This window comes from Dryobates pubescens, chromosome 8, assembly GCF_014839835.1.
Source record: "Dryobates pubescens isolate bDryPub1 chromosome 8, bDryPub1.pri, whole genome shotgun sequence".
In the NCBI taxonomy this organism is placed as follows: domain Eukaryota; kingdom Metazoa; phylum Chordata; class Aves; order Piciformes; family Picidae; genus Dryobates; species Dryobates pubescens.
The window spans coordinates 6744551-6767443 of NC_071619.1; the positions used below are offsets into that span (position 1 = coordinate 6744551).

Sequence of the window (22893 nt, forward strand, 5' to 3'; positions counted from 1 at the left end):
CCCTCACAGGCACAGAGGGCCAGACTCTCCCAAAGTACAGTCAGATAATTCACAAGAAACAGATGCTCAATAGATTGCACCCAGCATATTGTAACACCCCTGCTCACTGCCTTTTCCTGGAGTAACACTTAAGGTTGCTGCTACCATTCTACAGCCAGTCTAATAATACTTGCTATTTTTCATAAGTGTGGTAACCTTGAAGTGTTTAGGGAAGAACCTCAGCTTCCACTTACAGTGCACAGCAAGCTCCTCAGCTGCTGTAGAGAAAAGTTTGAGAATCAGTGCAGTATACCCTGCAGGCTCAGGAACCAGAGAGCAAATAAAGAGAATATAAAATGTATTATTTAAGAAACAGAAAACAAACAAAAACAAGACCAAAAAACCCCCACCAATCCTCATGATCTACTGAGGCCTGACTCATGATCCCAGAACAATTGAGGCTGGCACTACTACGCATTTTACAGCATTTATTCACAGCTGAAATATCCCAGCATCCAAATACTTCAGAGTTCTTGGAGTTACTTGCAGATCTCCTGACTACAACCAAGCGTGACAATTCATCCCAGCTGCCAATCCAGCCCCAAGCTGTCTTAGGAAGGTGCTTTAGTGCTCACTGGTGTTTGCAGAAGCATTAAATTCCTGCTCACTTCACAGTAAGAGGTACAAGCCTGCACATTTCCCCAGTCTTGATGTTAAAGCAGAGGGGTTACCTCCAGTACCTAAGTAAGGTTTGTAGATGATAGACATTGTGCCACAGCGTAAACACAAGGGCATGACGCAGTCCTCTACAGCTGGAACTATTTCCAAATGTATCAAATCACCAAGTGAATCACTTTTTAGGAGTCCACAATTCTTCTGTGCTCTTCACAAATCAGGCACTAGGTTTTTCCATTCATATTTAGTTGGTACTGAATATTATGTGCGTGTTTTATAGCAACCCAAGCAAAACAACTTTATTGGTATGCTGGTAGGTGAATTCTATACTTAGCACTAAGCATTCAGCTTTGAAGACATTTGGTGGTGGTTTTTTTTTCATATACAACACTTCCCAAGGGAAAAAAAAAATCAAAAGAAATTAGTGGTGAAAGATTTAGCCACAAAATTCTCAACAAGTTTAATTTGTTCTGTGGCCTCATTCCTTGCACCTCTGAAAATTCAGGACAAGATGTCTGTACACTTTTGGGCATGTATTAATGAAACATTTTGTTTACTTTGCAACCACCAGAACAATTAGCAAAATAAAGTATAGACCATTTAAAAAGGAAGGAGTCACTAAAGGAGCTTTCCAATTAAGTCCACACAGATATTTCTGCAGCATGAGTCTCAAGGATCTGTGTGTTGGGTCCATGCACCAAGGCATGACTTACGTGCCATTAGGGACTGCTAGGGTACCAATACATCTCAGACACACAGCCCTCCTCTTCCCCACGGCCCTCTCAATATTACACACTGACATGATGGATGCCCAGTTCCTTCCCCCCCCCAGACCACCACAGTGCTTCTGCAACTCTCAACACAGTTTACATCCTCAGAGGATCACCCTGCAGATCTCCTGGCCTGTATCAGGAATGGTGTGGCCATCAGGAGCAGGGAAGTCATTGTGCCCCTGTGCTCAGCACTGGTTAGGCCACACCTTGACTACTGTGTCCAGTTCCGGGCCCCCTTGATTTAAAAAGGACACTGAGACTCTTGAACGTATCCAGAGAAGGGCAACGAGGCTGGGGAGAGGCCTTGAGCACAAGCCCTGTGAGGAGAGGCTGAGGGAGCTGGGATTGTTTAGCCTGGAGAAGAGGAGGCTCAGGGGTGACTTCATTGCTGTCTACAACTACCTGAAGGGTGGCTGTAGCCAGGTGGGGGTTGGCCTCTTCTCCTAGGCAACCAGCAACAGAACAAGAGGACACCATCTCAAGTTGCACCAGGCTCGAGGTGAGGAGAAGTTCTTCACACAGAGAGTTGTTAGCTGTTGGAATGTGCTGCCCAGGGAGGTGGTGGAGTCACTGTCCCTAGAGGCGGTCAAAAAGGATTGGACGTGGCACTTGGGGCCATGGTTTAGTAGTCATGAGGTGTTGGGTGACAGGTTGGACTTGATGGTCATTGAGGTCTTTTCCAACCTTATTGATTCTATGATGGGCACATGAGGCCTGAAATCCAAGAACATCTCAAGAGGTTACTGCAGAGGAAGAACAGCCTCTCTACAATAGAAAATTAAAGGCAAACAAAGCATGAGCTTTAAAAGCCCTCTTGGGGCACTGCAAGTGTGAGTTAAAAGATGTTCCAAACAGCCTTATACACAGGGAACTGAGGATATATCTGGATGAACCTTACTTCTGGCCTCTCTGAAAGGCCATTATAAGTAAATTTTTAAATCCAAAAACAAACCTCACGATTACTTGTAAGTATTTGTCTTTTCTTTCCAAGTGCCTAAGTGCAAACCACATGAGACTGAAAGAAATCAGAGACCAGGCAGGGGAGACTGTGCAGCTCCAACTCTAACCAATCTGGGAAACAACTCCTAAACCCCCCAAACTGCCCTGCAGTCCCAGATACTCGCTGTCCATGCACGTCAGAAGAGGCTGAGAACAGAGAGTACATTTCAGATGGTTTTGCCTTTAGTTTTGCTTGTCATCTTATGTTTTGAAAACACATTTTTTACCTCCTTAAGAAAAAAAAAATAATAAAAAGGAAAAAATTAGATACAGTACTGCACAGTGGTTCTTTGTTCTCAGGGATTCAGTCTACTTTATGGCTGTGTTCATTACATATTAGAAAGCCCAGGACAAATGGTACAAGAAGTCCTCCCCCCAGGTAACATTTACACTTACTTCAAAAGGCCTCCCTGCAGAAGAAAATGTAGGAATTTTTTTTAAGCTTTAACTGTTTTGTAAGAAAGATGCTGTACCAAACCACCACCATTTCGGGTTCAGAACGTTTTCGCCCAGTACAAAGGAAGCTAAAAGCAAGCCTCTGCACAGTGGAGGCAGCAGGAGGCAGGAACCAGGTACCAGACTTTCACCCACACTTCTGCCCAAAACAGAGTATAGCTGAGTCAGAGTATTTACTTTGCAGAGAACAGGGAAGAACGACACTGTTTTTCTCCTTAAGGCTGTAAGAATACATGCACAGATAAAAGAAAGGTTTTAAAGGAGCTTGCTGTCTGTAGTGAGCAGACTTTGGAGATCCTTAAGAAGACACAGCATGATCATTTTCATTTGCCTGGACACAATGCAACAGAACATCTTCACGGGAGAATCCCACTCCTAGGGCACCCAGATCTCATCCCCATCACCACACTGTCAGCATATGTATGGAGCAGATAGGGCTCAGGTGGAACATGGGATTTCAGGACAACTAGCACCCTGCTCACTCACAGGATCATGGAGGCACCCACCTGGACTCTGCCTGACACCCAAAAACACACTGCTGAAATTGTTTTACAACATCTCAATACCTTCAATGAAATCAAAGGTCAGAAAGAAGAAGAGGAATAACCATCAAAACTCTTAGAAATAATCCCAGCCTCACAATAGTACTATCCACAGGTTGAATTCAAAATTTTGACCCAGCAAGCTTAATAGCATACCATTAAAACAATTTTTCCTCCAGTTTTCTTTCACCTTTGGACACAGATAAGCAGCATGACTGTGCCAGAGCAAGATACAAGAGTCTTACAAGATTAGTGAAGCACCTAAATGCAAATAAATGCATTGCTCTTAAATGGAGCCTCATGCTGTACCTTCCTCTAGACACGCTGAACATAATTTCAGTTTAATATTCTGTTTCTCATTATGGGCCTTGGAGACTCTCTCAAGCACCATGAAAAGTAATATTAACCCAGCCCTCAGCACTGGGGGTAATCCAGCCAAATTATTCATGCTGGTCTTTTGCTTCAATTTTTGTAGTCCTAACTTAATGTTCTTAAACAAATCTGAAAGGAGGATGGCTGACAAATAGCAAAGACTTAAGACATTACAGCCAGCCATGTTCTGCAGTCTTCGGTCATTAAGCTAAAAACCTGTGCTGAAGCCAGAAAGAGTTTCATCAGAGCTGGGTGTAAAGGCTGCAGCCCTGACACAGAGCTCCTGGTAGTCAAACACTGAGAAGCAAGAGCATTGAGTAGGGGGGGGGGGGGGGGGGCGGGACACGGGACAAAAGAGGGGGAGGTAAAAAAAGTGGGGGGGGAAATTGACACACACTCTCCTTTCCTCTCTTTGTAATCCAGCTATGAAGACCAGCCTTGAATCCTGATTTCAGAGATAAGGGAAAGAGAAGAAATTATTTGCAGGTGTTAGCATTTCCCTACAGATCTTCAGGTCAGTACAATTAATTTCAAGATGAAAAACTAGCATGGTAGACAAGACATGGTAACATGGGTGGAGAACTAGCTTCAATCTCTACATACTACACATTACACTTGCACAGAAATATCAGCCTGCCCATGAAACACCCCTCCTTGATCCATAAAAAGATTAATCAGAAATGGGTGCAGAGCCTTGCGGAAGAGCAGCCAGGTCCCAGATGTTGTGGGCAGGCTTAGCAGCGATGAATGGGAGCACCACAGAAGGTCGACACATCCCAGGCCAACTGGCATCTGCAGCCATTTCACCTCCCCTGAATGCCATTACCTGCTCTAACTTTATTTACCAAAAAGTAAGACCATGTTTATTCCAGGGAATTAAAGTGGCCTGGGGCAGATGTCAGGGAAAAGAAGCGGAAAAAGCTGCTCCTTATTTGTTTATTTTAACAGAATAAGGCACAACAGTTTCCTGCTAGAAATAAACATTAGACCTTGCAGAACCTTGCCCCCCCCCACCTCAAAACCAACAAACCAACACTGCTCCCCCCTCACTCCATCCTCTAGCCTCTCTCTCTCCAACATTGTAAGTAGCACAAAAGATCACATTACAAATGCCAGCTGTGGCTCTTTTGGAAGGTGGCCTCCATCTCAGAGGTAGTATATATTCCTCACAGCCTAAGTGGTTGCTATGGTAAATATGCTTTTTATTGAATAGCAGAGTGAAACAGCTTTTAAAGAGACCCATAAGAACCCCATAAATGGTCAAAATACAAGGCAGATCAACCTCAGCCTCCCTAGAAACAGATTCCTTTTACTTTCAAAAATTATTGTGATTTTTGAACTCTTTTTTTTTCTTTCTATATTCATGTAGTCCACTTGTCTCTGCCTTGCCACCTGGGTGGAGGGGCTGGAGAGCGCCAAGAGAGCCAGGAGCCCAAGGATCCCCACCAGTGCAATTAACTGGTTTGGCTTTTAAAGTAAATGCCCACTCTCCTGCGCAGCAGGAGGCTCTAGAGAGGCACTGGGAAGCACACACGATGCCCGGCAAAGCTACCCACCAAACTCAGACTGCCCTCTTAGGCTGCACCTAGCCAGGAGGAGCCTCCTGCTCACTTGCCATCGCATCCCACAAGATTGACACCAGCCCACCAAGATGGCCCCAGAGCCCAAGGAACACTGCCATCCCCTGTACCAGTTCTTTGGCACAGTAGTGAAAAAGTAAAGAATTAAAATAAGGAAGTAACTTTGGTTCATTTCTTAAGATGACATTGGGTTTTGATGGCTGTAGATTTCTAAAGCAGCAGCCAAACATATTTTCTCTGATCTTTTCCTCCAGTGATGGCCCAAGCGGATGGGAAGGAAAAGCAAAACCATTCTGAAAAACTGAAGCAAGCAGCACTAGATAACAAGTAGGCAAATACTAGTCTTGCTCCATCACTCTCTGATGGACAGTGGAGAAGCTGTGAATGCTAAAAAACCTATAAACAAAATAAAAGATAAAAAACTAAGGCACTCATGGCAAAGGGCTTACATTTCTCAAGTTAAGTTAGAGACAACAAAAGAAAAAGAACCTCCTCAAAAGCGCTTAGTATGACTCAAGGTTTTGAACAAAACAAACGTGTGCCTTGGATATCTACCAGCATAGAATCAGAATGGTCTGCATTGGAAGGGACCTCCGAAGGTCATCCAGTCCAACTCTGCAGTCAGCAGGAGCATCCTCAAGGGGCATCCTCAAGCTGCCCAGAGCCATGTCAAGCCTCACTTTGAATATCTCCACAATGGGGGCCCAAATACCTCCCTGGGCAACCTGTTCCAGTGTTCTACCACCCTCACAGGAAAGAGCCTGCTCCTAACATCCAGTCTAAATCTGCTCTTCTGTAGTTTGAAGCCATTTCCCCTTGTCCTATCACTACAGGCCTTTGTAAACAATTTCTCTCCATCCTTCTTGTAGGCCCCTTTCAGGTCCTGGAAGGCTGCTACTATGTCTCTCCACATCATCAACTTTAGACTGTATAGCAAAAGTCTTCGGTCTATAGTCTATCTTACAGCAAAAGATAAAGAACAAGCAATGCAAAATCTGATGATAAAGTATTTAAGAATAAATATTCTAATCCAGTGTCTTTTCCAAAGGAAAATGAATGAGATGAATGCTCAGAGCTATGAAATTCCCTAGGAACAGATAGCACTGACACTGGCTATACATGAGGATGCAGCTCCTCTCACATAACACCTTATAAACCATTTCCTTTTGGATCTCCAAGGATGCTACTTTAGAAAGTAAAATAAAACCCCAAACCCCTCTCATGCAAGTTTGCACTGAACATTTCAATCTCAACTTTGTTTTTTCCAACAGAACCAAGACAATTATAACCAAGAACTGACAATTTAAATAAGTTAATGAGTAAAATTATGTCTAGCAATGCCAGCCATTATAATGAGTTTTCTATTTTGCAGGTAAGTAGTGAACATTTGGTAACACTTTTTACGCTAAATGAGAAGTCATCACAACACAGAGACACGTGCTCTACTGAACTTGGCTCTGTTGAGCCTTCACCCAAGTAAAATGCTGACCAATTCTCACAAACTTTCATTCAAGATTCTTCAGTGAAGAATAAAATTATTCTATTTGAGCAAAGGCCAAAGAACAAGGCTTGGCTTTTGTTGGTTTTCATGTCATGCTTTCCAAAACCTTCTCTTCATTGCCTTCAGTTCAACATTGTCAGATGTGAAAACCAGCCTGATTGGACTTCACTGCCACTAAGTCACTCTGCAGTGTGTAACTTTAGAGCATTTTCAACTCTGCTCTCCTATGAGGATAGGAATGATAATTGCATAAACACCTCAGGAATAGCGAACGTATTCCCTGCTTTTACCGTGAGCTCATTAGGGTTTTGTGACTTATTTAAAGTATTTCACTTTAGGTTTATGTAAAAGAAAGCTGATGACAACCAATGCTAGTAATGTTAAACGCCTTTAAACAAAGGAAGAACATCTTTCTGTGTTTACTTACAACAATGTGTGCTGGAGATGGAGACCTAGCATCCTTGAGGGCTTGTCTACTCTGAAGGCTCCCTGCCTGAACATCAAGCAGTGGCCATTTCATCTGCAGATACTGGATGGAGGAAACAAAAATGGGAAAAGAAAAATGAGTTCAGAAAAGAAAGGCCAAAAAAAAAAAAAACAACCAAAAAAAACAACAACCAAACAAATTTTAAGTAACATGAGAAAAAAAGATACAAAATTAAAGCTTATGCAAGGAACTGAAACGAAAATTAAGACGACTTTGCATGTTCGTGGAGATAAAAACTGTGCAGAACACCAACAATTTCAGACCACCACATTACAGTTCAGGAGTAAGAAAATAAAGCAGACTGCAAAGGCAGCATAACACCGACCCAGCTAATCACAGCAAATCTAAAAGAATAATAAAACCCCACAAAGAAACAAAATACCAAAACCATGGCATGGACAGGATAAGGGAGGGGAAACTGGATTATCAGTCTCAGGAGAGGGAAAACACCTATCATGGGTTAAGAATATGATCTCATTATTTAATGAGCCCATTATTTAATGGGTTATCTCTCATCCTTCTTCCAAATGCCCCCTGTCAACTTCTCTGGCTTCCCAGCGCTGTACTAGCCCTACAGGCAGAAGTCTACCCTAAAAAGAGCCCGCACTGCTGGGCCTTAGCATTTATATTCTCATCGTTTCTGGAATTCACCATGGATTATTTTCTTCTTGCTCTTCTATCAGACAACCCCTAAGGGACTTGCATAATGTAACTTAATCAATTAGAAGGCCAAACTTGATACACTCTGCCACTGATGATGTCCAAGACGGAACACAGCCCTGGTACGCTCAGGCCAAGCTGCACTGGCCAGGCATTTGGGGATAGCCACAACTTCTTTTTGCCCCTGTCATCAGCAAAGAGGCTGAACACACACAGGCAGCTGATCTGCACCATAAGGCAGTGTTGATTCAAAAGCACAAAAAGTTTAACTAACACTTCCAGAAGGAGCAGAATTTTCCCACAGATTTAACCAGCATCAAATATCAACTAAAACCTCTGCTCTCAGGCATGTGTGTTCTCTTGCTAAGCTCACTGGAGAAGCCTCCACCCTAGCCAGATCCCACAGCATATCTCAAGAAGTCAAGAGACTTCTACCAAACAGGTGAAATCTCAAAGTGGTACCCAGATTGTTTCACCAGAAGTGTTCTATTTTGACCAAAAGTGGACCCACAAAGTAATCAGTTGGCCCCAATAGTTCTGCTCAGCACATCTAAATATATCTTCAGCCCAAGTTTTTCCCTCCACATGGTGCTGCACTGTATTAATTAGGCATACTGCTTAATACATGATCTCTGAAAGCCCTGTCTCATGCTGGAAGAAATGCATACTGCCACATACCTTCGGCCACCTCCCAGAACTGAGAAAAGCAGCTGTACACATAGATCGGGCTACTGCAGAAAACCCTATTTAGCACTAGGCTCTGGTTGACCTAACAGATCTATTCCTAGAAAACATCTAGAGAAATAGTCATGTTTTACCCATTCCTCTTTTTTCACATGATCTGGAAGGAGAACCACACACAAACAACCCCTGCCAGGCCGGGCGCACAACGGAAGCCGTATCTAAATCTCCATGAAGGAAGGAAGGAGATCTGGTTCCATGCTTTCAGCACATCACTATCACATTTGCTCACGTATGCAAAACATTTGCTAGCATGCATGGCCTGTTTGCTGCAAGACCCTGGGCACAGAGGTGACCAAAAGCAAGAGTCAGCAGCAGGATGCATTACCAATTCCCATCGCTTGGAGGGACTGAGATTTCTGAGCTACTGGAATGCAAATAAACAAATCCGTACTCTGGATTTGTGCCCCATGTGGGTTCATCAAGTTCCAAGAAGCCTTGTTTTTATTCATCTTCACATTTGGGATTTGTGCAATGTGGACCAAAATGTTTCAGCACTTCTTAAAAACAAGAAATAAAACCCAAACAAACCAGAACTAGTCTACCATAAGCGGTATTGCTAACTTTTATGACTCAGTTCTAAGTCTCCAGATACTTGATCACTTGAATCAAATCCCTGCTCTTCAATAGAGGTGACCACAACATCAATTTTAAAGTTGAGATTATGTTAAAACAACTTTCTAACCCTTTCTGGTTTCAAAGAAGTGCTTAAAAAATGCAACCCAAGTGCACAGAAAATTAACCCAAAACCTAAGCCAACTGAGACCTTCTTAACTTGAAGGGAAATTTGACACACTTCAGATTTACAGAGGGCACTATTAAACAAGTCAACTGCCACATTTTCAGAAGCCCACCAGTTGTCTTAGTGATCATAAGACCACCACATAAAGCAGCATACAAATTTGCAGAATGGCTCCTGATGGGTCACAGCTACCACCAGCTTCCCAAGGATTTTCAGCCAACTACCAAAATATTTTTCTCTTCTTCCAAGGAAAACGTCCTCGCAGGATGTGCGCCTCACGGTACATGACTCTGTTTCAAGCTCCACAACTGCCTGTGAGTGAGAAGTCACTGCCTCCACAGCTAAAGCACTTACAAGAACCTGCCAGCTCAACTGTTGGTGTTTCAGAAAATGGCCACCAAGGTTGTGCCCACCAAAATAAACCAGCCACTCTCATTTTTCCATGACTAGTCCATGGTCACGAGCAACCATGGAATATTCCTACAACCATGGCAACCTATAAAGGAGCTCAGGTCAGCAGTTGTCCTAATAGGCAGGCCAAGGAATGCGTAGGCTTGAGACTGCCCCAAGCGTGGGCTGAGAGGTACTGGCACAACAGCCATCAGCAAGCTCACATCACACTCCCTCCAGTCAGTAATTATTGCAGGGATTACAAAGCCTTTGGGACTGTCAGTTCTGCTGGGTTATTACTAGCAATAAATTCCCTTAGAAGAAACAGAGCAAGAAGGCATGGTTGGTCTTGCTCCGCCTCAATCTCATAAGAGCTGTACTTTCAGTGTAGGTGCTCCCACACCAGGCTGACCAGACTAAGTACAAGATGTAAGCTTCAAAAGATCTTCCTGCCAATTTGACTTTCTGCTTTTAAAACCCTTAGTTTGGGCCCTCAGTAAAGTCCTTCTCCTACCCACTCCTGACAGAAAGGATCCACGAAGCCTTACAGTGCAAAGGCTGAAGGCATAGCCAAAGCTGTTTCTCCTCTTGAACACACACATGGAGCCCTGCAGCAATGGTCCAAACCCAGCATGCTTGGCCTTGCACACCAGCACACACATGGACAGCTTCCATTTCCACCAGCGGATAACAGACCAGTAGGGAAAAGAAAGTAAAACAAACAGTCCCCATGGAAAGCAGTAACACACAAGGGTCAATAAAGCAACCACCACAAGTGGCTAGGATCCAGAGCAGCATACTAGCCCCGCCAAGGGCAAGATGTTCTGTCCATCAGATAAACAGAGAGGGCCAGAGCCCACAGCCAACGCCTGTGTCAAGCTAACAAATCCACAGCTTCACCAGCAGGACTTTTGCAAGAGAAAAGGAGTCCAATTTGCTGGCTTCAGAACACCAGCCCCGTTGATAAAGTATGAAATATTAGCATTGTTTAAGGTGACGAGCCTGACTCAAGGCCTCCTCATCCAAGAATTGTCATGCCTGTAACACAATATTGATGTGGTGGCTTATAATTCTTACTTTACATAAAAGCTTCATTGTGTGCCAAATTCAATCTCCACAGGCTACCTGAGCCACAGATTTTTACGAGTCTACATTTCAGCGCTGCGAGTCTACAATACACATAATTTTCAATTATGTTAGGGCAGAACAGGATCACTGCCTATATAACATTACTGGTTGGAGGAAATGAGACTCAGCCCTACTGCCGAGAGAGCTAACTGGATCCAGATGGCAGGCCGAGCGAGGCAGCCGGCCGAGGCAGCAGCGGCGCAGCAGCCACCCGCTCCGTAACTCTCCCTTTCACGATGGAGGGAGACATCAAGCCATCGCTGGGGCTGGGAGCTGGGATGGGAAGATGCTTGGAAAGGCTGGGGGAGTCACACTGTGGTGCGGGGAGGGACAAGGAAGAGGGAGGGAGGCGTGATCAGTTTTGCAGGTTTACTACTGCTGACCTATGCTGTGATATTCTTTCTAAAGAGGAGAAAAATTAAGTCCTGTTACAACGGAGAGGTAAATCCTTTCCTTCCTCCAGCAACTAAATAGCAGGAAATCCTCTTCTCTTGGCCCTAAATGCAGATTTGAGCCAGACGGTTCCTCTGATTCGCAAGGAGTCCACAAAAATTCGAAGCTGACTTTCCCAGCCTTCTGACACTGCTTTTACATTCCTGCACAGAAGGGAAAGGGTAGGAGGGAGGGAAGTTCCCACCATCCTGCTCCTGCAAACGCTGGACACATGCTCACTCCTCTCCTGCTTCTGTGTCTCAGTGTGGAAATTAGGACTTGCCTGTACAAACACTGAACTTTTCAACAAATTAACTCTAACAAATCTGTGCAAATTCTTTCAGAGAAGAGCTGTTGAAATGAGCTCTGCTGGCCTGCTTTTAACATTTTTAAAAGTAATGTCATCTTGGCACAAGTATTTTATTCCCCATTTAACAATATGATCTGATGGGGATCATTAGCATGTGTGTGTGTGTGTGTGTGTGTCAAAACTTAAAACTTTTTTTTTTTTAATGGCAAGTCTCAGAGAGCTTAAGCAAAATAATTGTTAAGCTCCAGGCCTCTGCACAAAAATTAAAACACGTATGGGGTGAGCGTACTTGAGAGAAACCAAAGCTCTTTAAAAGGCCGTTAAATTGTCAGCACAAGGGAAAAGCCAAATGATTTGAACAGCCCAGATTTCTTTTTTTCTGTGAAGGGGAACAGAAAAAAACCCCAAACCAAACAAGAAACAAAAAAAAACCCACCACACCACTTTACCCTCCACTTCCATGAGCAAAATGTCCTCACCTCCTATCTGCAACCGCACGGTCCTGCAAAGTGCAGACATAATGACAGCAGCTCTGCATGCCCACGCCACCAAATACCACCCAAATTGGGCACCAGGGAGGAAAATAAACATCTTTCTCAAGATTTTGCAGCAGAGCTGATTAAAAGCAGCTAAAATTCACATCCAAGACCAGAGCAGTTTGGTGGGAACTCTTATTCCAGACCAACAGTTATCACCCACACTGAGACCAGGCTCACAGCAATGCAGCCCCACTGGAAGGGATGGCAGAGCACACAGGTGTTTCCTGCACCAGTGTCCAAGCTGGAGCTGCTCCCTTGTCACACTACTGTTTTTCCTGCTGGAATGCCCTACTAGTGATGTCCCCCAGCACATATATTCATAAACAAAATGCAGAAAACCAAACCACTGTATTTTTAAATGGAGGGAAAGCTGCACAACACTTTCCAGCTCAGGTTTCCTGCAGCTGGTGCTTATTAGCTCCCAGGAACTGAAACAAGCAGGCGTTCCCAGAGGCAGCTTGATGCTGCAGGGCCCCAGGACCTCTCCATAACCATGGGACCATATCTCCACCTGCAAAGTCTGCACTTTCTCCATGGATGCCAACATGCCATGCAAGAAGAAATAATCCTAGCTTTGGTGTTATTTCTCTCTTGGCCAGCACTGCAGAATCACATGGAAGTACATACCTGAACACCAACTTGGAAATTCCTAAGTTTCTCCAATATTGGCCTAGCAACCTTTTTGGTAAGGAGCATCTAGACACAAATTTTAGCCACAGACAATCGTAACACAGGAGAGTGCAACACTGAGGGGAAGGCTGAGATTTATGGGGAAGGCAACAGGAATGAAGATGTAGCTTAACAAGACAGTAATTGCTCTCTGCAGACAAGAAAAATAGTTGCAAGAGGATTCTCATCTTGGTACCTACAAACAAAGCATCCCCACTTCAGTCAGAAGGCAAAGCCTCTAAGGGTATAAAAGTAGACCCATAGCTTCTGCACCATCCCTTAATTTAGCTCAACCCCTTATTTTTGGTCTTCAGTTGTTATCTTGTTTGCAGAGGTGTGTGATGCGAGAACAAAATCAGAAAGATTTATTTTAAATAAAAGAAGGGGATTGCTGAGAGAACTTTAAAGGACCTCCTCTTCCTTGAAGATTTGCAATGTCTGGAATTTTTTGTATGAGAAGTAACAGACACCACCCACAATGTTCAGCCCTTCTACAGAATATGTAATGTACCATGATAAGGCTCAGGGGAGCTGCTCAAAATGAAAGCAAGCAAGGCTTGTTTCAATGAGACTGATCCTTTCCACACAGAAGATTTCCCCCCCACAGCATTTAAGAAATGAAAGCATGAAATCACAAAGCATGGAAGTATTTCTCACAGATCTCCATGTTGGGGTTTATTGTTTTTAGGTGGCATCACCCTTTAAACTATTCAACACAGCTAATAATGAATTATTAAATAAAATACATAAACAGGGGGAAAGTGACACACATATCATGCACCTGCACAGACACTTGCACATCGGGCTTTAAGTCCTCTTCCCAATTTAAAATGCCACTTTTTTACCAGCACTGGCATCACCCAAACCACCTTGTGATATATTCCTGAATAAGACACTTCTAGTGCCTTGAATTTCCCTGTTACTGAGAACTCCAGTGACCTTGTCCCCTTCCCTTTCAGTAACAGACAAGAGTCCCTGAAAATAGGGGCCTCAAGCTGCCCATTTTCATATTTCACTTGTGCCTTTGTCACACTGCTGAAGTGCTGCTAGGGCACAAAAAAGAAGAAGGCAGAGTCCTCCACAGCCTGAAAGTTACAGAAATGTGCTAATGATTAAACAGTTTCATATCATCTCAAAGGAGGGATGCCTGAAAGCAGAAATCCTGCAAACTGGAAGTGCCTTACTGAAGATACAGAGCAATAAGGTGATGAGCAAAGAGGACGCCTATTTTGGGGTGGAACATGGCACAAAGAAATTATTTGAGCCCTGTGAACAGCTCAACAAATCCAGTTCCTTCTTGGGTGAGCAGACAGGGGAGGTGTAAGAACATCCCACAGCCACCAGATTTGTTTCCCTTATCCTGACCCAGTCACCAGCTCCATGCCCTCATAGCACACAGCTCTTCTCCTACATTCCAGATGTAACAGTGCAACAGCGACAATCCCACTACTAGTGCCACTTGTCACCCCCACACACACTGTTTTTCTACATGCAGCAGTAAGAGCACAGAGGAGGCTGCCATGGGAGAGAGCTAAAGAGCATAACCAGAAGCTTTCTTCAATATTGTCTATGGAAGTTCAAGCAAATTCTGGCAATTATTTGTTGATTCTGATGTGGATGAAAGGCATTCTTGCCATCAGTTTTAGCAAAATAAACCACGAGGGTTTGCCTCTACTGAACATGAGGTTGCTAGACTACAGTTGAGCTCCAGGATACTTAACAGTGAGCATGAAGAGGCTAAGTAAAGGGTAATCAGCTGCTACAGGAATTAAAAATAATTTTTCCAGCTTTACAAGAGGAAGTGCAGCATTACTTTCTCCAGTTCACATGGTATCTCAGCAAAATAACTGCAGGCAGTGTCTCTCGATCCTGGGTGGAACTTGGGAGAGCACCATTGCTTTTTTCACATATCATTTGAAAGCCTCTGCAGCTCTCGCTGCACAAATTAGCAGGCTGGCTGAGTACTATTTGGATGTCTACAAATTACTGTTCCAAAAGACAGGCACAAATAAAAGGATAATTTCAGTCAAGGAACAGGAAGAAACTTTTTATCTACTTACTTTAAGCCAGAAAACAAAACACCACACTTCTTCATCTTCAAGCTACTCTCCCCAGATTTTCTCTGCAACCTGTTCTGTTCCACTCAAGCACAGCGTTTCCATCAGAGAAAGAATGAGACAGTCATGAAATCTCAACAAAGTCTTTCTGCACATACAGCTTGCTTAGACTCAGAAAAGCTAAAGCAGCCTCCAAGACTTGACTAACAATTTGATGTACGGACCCACATTTAATTTCTCTTTCTGGCAGTCTTCCAGAGTGAGAGAACAATTGGGAACTAGTGTTTGCATGAAGTCCAAGAATGCATTTTATGGTCTATAAAGTATAATTCCTTTCCTCCCCATTAAATAAAGACAGTAAAAATATCTGACAGGATGTTTGAGACAGAGATCACGGCACCAAACTACCTCCGTTGTAACAGAAGGGCTGCTCCAGGGGAACCCTGCCTCCCTTAAAACTTTCCAACTCTGTTAAACAGAGTATAACTTCTTTTGCAAAGTCCAAACCAACAGAACTCAGTGATCAACCAGCCTAGTTCTGCTTTAATATTGCAGAACATGTCTGCTCTGTCTTCTAACCCCATCACAGGACTCTGTGGCACAGGACAGTGTGGTGGTGGAGTATGGAATAAAAGGACCTCTCCAAAACTGACCTCCAACTTGGCCTCTCTTCCATCACTCGGAATCTGGAGCGGGATTTACAAGTTTCCTGACTGTGGGAAGCATTATCCAGAATTCTTCGGTACCCTAGTGGTAATCAGGGAAATCATCTCTATAGAGATCTTTGTACATCTCTGTCCTGGATTACTGTTACCTGCCTTCATCATGTTACCATTATCAGAGATTAACAACTGCCCAATCTGTTCTCCCAAGTGTTTCCTACTGGGGGGGGAGGCAGGATCTGATTTGGTTTCTTGTGGTGTGAAGGTATGGAGGAGCAGAAGGGCCATGGCTGGCTATGGCAGTAGGCCCTCAGCCAGACAGTACCATGCTCTGCTTCCACAAGACCAAATACAAGTTTGTCACACACCTCCTAGTGAAGAGCTGCATGACTTCACAAACTTCTCTTTAGAAAAATGTTGTTTTTCTTTTCACTCCCTGATCCAAATTCCCATTTCCAGTTCTATGAGGTACCTGCAAATGAGAGGCACAGGTGGGTAGGACCCTGCCGTAAAGGAGCATTCAGCTGTTGCTTTTTCTTGTAACATGGCCTAATGGGGTTTTACTGAAAGTCATCTTTTCTCCTCCTGTTGGGTAAGTGAAACTCATGACTCGAATCACTACCACAAAAATTCCTGTTGATGTAGCAATTCTGGGTGTACTGCTGGGAGCCACTCTCTAGTAAACCCAGCAAATTTCATACCAAATTTCCTGTCACCTCCCTTGTGGTTTCCATGTGTGATTAGGTCTTCAATGCAACAAGGGGTTACTGCAGAATAGATGGCTCCAAGGGTTTCAGGCCCTCATGAAAACCAAGAGCTTGCAAAATTCTCTTTCCCCAGGGTTGGTAACTTTCTTCTTTTCTTCCTTTTTTTTTTTTTTTCCTTTTTTTTTTTAAACAAAAAGAACAAACAACAAAACAAACAGAGACATTAACTCAAAAATGTAACCTAAAGACAACCTCAGGAAAAAGTTCCAGAGATAATACTGAAGCCAGTCATATTCTGACCTCCTAAGAGAAGCTGAGAAGGTTGCTGTTGAGGCTGTTTTGTTTTTCAGAAAGCCTGCTTTGGAGAAAGACAAAATAACCACAAAAAAACTTTCCACTGCATCATATCCTGGTCCACATTCCTTGCTGTAATCTTTTAGCTCAGATGCATGGAGATGTCTTTGAAAGATGTAAAAGAGGTTGAGAGTCCCCTCAGCTAATTGCACTGGCTGAGAAACAAAACTTGTGGGCTGGGGTAGGATGCATGTCAGACTGACCTTCTGCGAGACCAGCTACTCCTCTCAATAAAACCCTCTCGCTGCCTCCGCCAGAATCCTCCTGCCACTCAAGTATCATCTTGCTGTAACAAATTACTCCTAACCCAGGATTACAGCTCTTTCCAAATCCCTCCTAGAGAGCTGGGAAAGAAACGTTACCTCCCCAGGATCCGGCACCAGTTGTTTCCCCTATCAATAATCCTCCTATTTGCTTCTCTGACGGTGTTAGTCCATGGGGTCAGCAGGACCGCTTGCACCCATTCTCCTCCCAAATGCAAGCTGGATGTCTCAATTGCACACCAGAAGAGGAAAAGATGATGGCTTGCCTTCACATACCCATGCAAAAGACATTACTCCATCTGGCCAGAGAAAAAGCTGAGTGCTGGTTAAGTAGGAAGACTTATATTTAGGCAGAGGACTTGGTGAATCATTTGGGATGAAAGCAAATCCAAACAAATGAAGCATTCAGTAAATCTGTGCAGCCACCTCTTGTTCCTGGGCAGTCACCCCCTGTATTTATTTTCTGGTTTCCTCCAGCACCACCAAAACAATGCAATATGTATTTATGCTATTTAAATGAAGTATTTTTAAAATATCCTTAGTTGAATCATCAGCCACACAAACTCTTAGTCAAAAACAAGTAAATTATTTTTTTTCCTTAAAGGCAATGCAGACAGGAAAGATTTTAAAGCAAATATGGTCCAGAATTGACACCACTGCATATTATTATTTTTTTTTTTTTTCAGTTTAAAAGGCATCCCAATGACAGTAATTCCACTTCCTGCAAAATCCAAATAAAAGCATGCTGTGTCTCCAGAAAGGCATTTTGTGTTTTCAAGTAATGGTAGGTTATGCATTAAATTCAAGCAACTTCTGTTCAATTGGCATATGTCAGGGACAAAGATGTACAAATTACACTACCAGAAGTTTTGGAGAAATGTGGGAGGTTTATTATTATTCATAGAGATAAATTTTCCTCAGACAAACCAACTATACTGGCATATCCACTTCCTGAAGTGGTTACAAATAAAAGTTAAGTAGCACAATGCTCTAACACAAAATCATCCTTTCCATTTTAATGAATTTGTGGGGGAGAAGAAACCAAAAACCCCTCCTTTTTTTTACCCAGCAAACTGAGATCATACACTGCTCCATGTATCTGTAGGGAAAAGAAAAAAATACTTTCTTCTGCACAGAGGGGAAAAAAAGGCAAGAACTGTGCCCCTGTGTTTTTCCTCTCAAAAAGTGGGGGGGGGGGAAAGAGGCAGGAGGAAAAAGGCAAATAAACTGAAATTAGGGAAAAGGGTATCAGCAGCTCTGCAATAGTTCATGTCCTGGAGGGACTCAGCCCCATATGCCAAATTCTTTGGTTGTAGAAGAGGTTTGTTTTGGAGAGGTGAGGGCTGCTTTTCCGCAGCAATCCCAACACCTAAACTCATGGCCCCAGGGAGCAGAGCCTGGGCTCCCGCAGACACAACACACCCGAGCTCCCCACGTCTGCATTTGTCACACTTTAGTGCCGCAGCCCCAGAGTTAAAACAAAGAAGTCATCAGAGCAGCCCCAAGCCTGTAAATCTGTAAATAGCCAAAAATGTTGCTCTTGTTGCTAAATATAGCGCGGGCATTTTGAACCGGCTGGCCCACAAGGCAACCTTTATATATTTATTTATTTAAAGGACTGTGGTTTAGGAACATTGAGTGTTGGTTTTTTTAAGCCTGCCCATGTATATTATGTTCTCTCTCTCACACACACACACAACATGAAAGATAAAAGAAAATAAAGGTACTTAGTAGGTACTAGAAAAACAACTTCCACTTTAGAAAGCCAGAAAACAGACACATACTTGGCTTTGTAATGGGAGTGAAATCTCCTCCACAGATTGTAAACCAGGTTCATACAGAGTTAAACACAGAATTGCTTCACCCCCACCACTCTGACACCATTAGCAAATGCTTTGCACCTAATAGGTGGTCTCCGTGGAACTGGGCACATCCCTGGCTCAGCCGCTGGTAGAGAGGGATGCCAGCCATAGCCCTGAAAAAGAGGGGACCCTTGGAACCCCCCTGAGCTGAGAAACACCAGCAAAACTCTGAACTCCCTATGCCAGCACACGGCAGCCTATTTACTACAAAATCACAGGAGTCAGGCACCAGCTCACATTTTGCCTTTGCATGAGGGTGAGAGCTGGTGGGGGTACAACAAGTCCGCGCAGGAATCCCTGGGGAAGGGCTCCAGGTAACAACAGCCCAGCCCTGGACCACCCAGGAGCCAACCCACAAAAGAGCACTCACCTATGGGATTCTCTTCAAACACCAAGGACCCAGTCTAGGTGCTGGGACACCGAGGGGACAGGGTGGTCCCCACAAAACCTCAGGGCAAGGATGGGGACACAGCCCCCCACGGACTTGCCGGGAGAGTCGTGGACAAGCTAGTAGCGCTAGAACTTTCACACGCCTGCTTTAAGTGCCCTAGACCCATTTCAGCCTTACCTGCAAGTGCCAAAATAACAGTAGCTATTCGAGGTTTGTTACAGCTGTCTTCACAAAAAATCAACACATACAAAAACACCCCAAAAAACCCCCATGAAGTATTTTTTCTTAGCAGGGCTGCGGAGGAGGCAGGGGGGAGGGGGTCGGGAAGGGGCTGCATCGACAGCTCCACTAGCCAGAGGCACTTTGCAAGGAGGAAAGTAGAACTCAAGATGTGGGCAGGCCTCAGGTTTCAGAGCCTCAGGGCACATCCATGAGACACGATGTATTTACCCAACAGCCAGGAAAGCAAAGGCTCCAATCTTACAACGTTTTATAATCTTATTGTGGACACTTATATTTCATAAGTTCTTAACGCTGAGGAGCCTGGAGTGTGGAGGGACACAACGAGCCACATCAGCTGGCTGCTGGGGTTCCGAGAGGCACTCGTTTTTTAACAGATGAGGTTAGGAGGACTGCATAGAAGGGTAATTATAAATGAAGCAAGTAAGGATCAATGAGCTCTCTTTCATAGCAACAGCTTATTTATTTTAAAAATCATGACACTGCATTTCTGTGCTATTTCCAAGTCAAATTTGTCCTATGTGGAATCAGAGGAAGAAAAAGTAGGTTCCTAAACACATTTTTTGTGAGCATTTATAGGACCTAAAAGCCATCTGCACAGGACAGTGACTTGAAGTCAGTGTTTCTGCATGCCGCACAGCTAACCTGCTAACCTCAGGAGGGACCTTTCATCTCAACAGACCTGCACAAGAAAGGTCATTACAGTGCACCCTGCTCCCACTAAGGAGCTTACCTCTCACATGTAACATCAGGCTTATTAAGCAACGTGCAATGAGACAACAGCTGCTAATCTACTGAAAATTATTACTCTTTTCCTCCTGCCTCCCCGTAAGCATTATCAGGATTTACAACATATAGTTTGTAGGATGTTACCTGAAGGAACTAACTGCCCTGCCCTCCCCACTCCCTAGGTGATCCCTCCCAGGGAAGATTTTCAGTGGCAGCTATTAAGGGTAGCCCAAGTAGCGTAGAAAAATTCCTCAGTGTATGGGTTTAATCACAATAATTAGTTTATGTTTTAAAAAAAGAAGGGGGAAAAAAAGGCGCCAGAAGAAATAATGATTTATTCAGCAAGCCGGAGGAGAACAGCAAAGGACAAAGGCAGAACCTCAATGCAGTCATCCACTACCTCTTCCATCCGTCCAGGAAAAGACTGGCAGCTCCTGCAAGACCTGCTTCAGGCTGTCGTTCTGTGGAGCTGGATGTTTTGCCATCGCTTCTGAATGATAATTGGCTCAAAAATTAACACGCCTCACTGTCCCCGCAGAAAGAACCCTGTGGTCTCATCCAGTGGGGTCATTACCCATCAGAGCATTCCACATTTCCTCGAGAGGGCACAAATGTCCTGAGCTCCCACACACTTCAGAGCAGTTAATTCACTCAACAGGGCAAACTATTCAGGTCAGGATTTTTCCAAGAAACCATAAGGACTTGGGTGCCTGTCTGGCTTTGCGGCTTTGTGAATCCCACCCCTTGCACTGGGGAGTGAGTGATTTAAGACCCACACCAAAGCCCTGATCTGGAGGTCAAAAATTTGCAAAATCATAAAATAAAAAAGTATTAGTCCCTAAAGTAGATTTACTGAAGTCAGAGTCCTATCAAAGTGCTTTCACTCTCGAAGTACTTTTAAACCTCCTCCCTGAGTTTATTAAGGCCATTAACTTTTCTCTTCATCTAGGTTTCCTATTTTGTTCCAGGATGAAGAAGAATATGCCTCTGTGTCTGGGGACTATCAGTGTCCTTGGTACACCTCTCATACAAATGTGTGTGAAAACAAGTGGAGCCCTTTATTATGGAGTTTAACACTCACATCAATCACCCATACATACACACCAAAACACACTGTAAGCTCATATCCTCTCAGTCTTGTATAACAATGCTCTAAACTGTAAATGTCATATATCAGGAGGCCAATTCATCCACAAGTGTCAGGCACCTCAGTGAAGGTGATGGAATCTTGAGCGTTCTGCCCCTCAGAAACTGATTCCAACACCAGTGCCAAATGACAACTAGTAATTATTGCATGCTGCCCAGTAGCTTCTGCCTCACACCACAAACCATGTAGAAAGGCTGTGCACCATCATGCAAAATCACACAAAGTTCTCTACCTTATTTGCAATGTGTTTAAGAAACAACAACAAAAGAAAACAAAACAAAATGAAACCATCAAAGTGACCTACACACAGAGAATACAGGCCACCAAAATAGCAGAAGATGCCAATGGACAAATGAATGGAGTAGCCATTTGCTCACACACATCAGGAGCATTTCAAACAGAAATGGGAAGGAGATTTAAAAAAATAAATAATAATAATCTGTCATGGAGAAGTCCCTGCTATCCACTGCACACTTCAGCAGGGAGTAGGCAGAGGTTTGGTCTTTTTATCATTAATATCACTAAAAGAAGGGGGAAGGTAATTGCTTGCCATCACACTTCAGGTTCATCATTTTGAAAATGGAGAAAATCCAGAAACGACAAAGTGCAGGCAAGCTGCAGAACAGGGCTGCAAGGGTGCTTAACTGGCCACCACCAGCCATTGTGACCACCAAGTACAGCAGCTCCCTGCATCAAGCATCCTGCTTCTTCCTCCAGTACAGAATTGGGGGGGGAGTGGAATTTAAAAAGCAACCAAATAGAACTAGAAGCCTGCCCTTTAGTGGGGACTAGATTAATTGTGAATGCAAATGAAGCGCTTCTGCAGCACTAGGGTCCATTCCCAGGGAAATGCGTGCGCTCGCCTCTGTTTACTCCGGCTCCAGCAATGCAGCACAACCTTCAGTCAAGCTATTAACTTGAACGTTGAACTTCACAGCGCTGGCTGTCTTTCTCAGCCATTCTTTTGATGTTACCTCCAAAGCAAAAGATCAAAGACTTTGAGTGTGGTGAGGGGAAGTCCCAGGCTCTTAGCCTACCAGCCTGTGATATATGTTAAAATCCTGGCCAAAAGAGAGAATGAAGGGAAAAAGAAAGAAAAAGCGACTGAAGAAAGCATCCTAGCAGAGCGGTGACACGAGGAAGCAGCATAACAAAATCCGCATGCCGCTCCTCTCCAGGTTCACAACCCCAGAAATGGGGCTTGTTTCTGTCCCTGCATTTTCTGACAGTACCAGATCGCTCCCAGAAATCAGCAGCCCCCCATCACCCCTCCTGACACAGTGCCACACCTCACATGCTGCCCAGAGACACAGCAGACGCCTGCCAAGCGCACATTGCTAAGGAGAAAAGCGTCGCCGGCTCCCACACGGTGCAAAGCCACAAGCCCTGCAGCGCGGGTGGAGACGACATGGGACCAGGGCTCTGCGAGACACTGATTTTCCACATCCGCCACAGGCTCCTGGCCTATTTGAATGAGTCACATGAAAATAAACCCTTCGCCTCGGC

At 44.1% G+C, this 22893-nt stretch overlaps 1 protein-coding gene across 15 annotated transcripts in view; it reads right to left on the reverse strand.

Annotated features, from left to right (window-relative positions):
- The window catches only part of TCF7L2 (transcription factor 7 like 2), a 183150-nt gene that overhangs the window by 109738 nt on the left and 50519 nt on the right, over positions 1-22893 (reverse strand). For all 15 annotated transcript variants that reach the window (XM_054163559.1, XM_054163567.1, XM_054163558.1 and 12 more), the window contains one exon: positions 7305-7406. In XM_054163559.1, coding sequence (XP_054019534.1) covers positions 7305-7406 — 102 coding nt within the window. The remainder of the gene's footprint in view (positions 1-7304; positions 7407-22893) is intronic.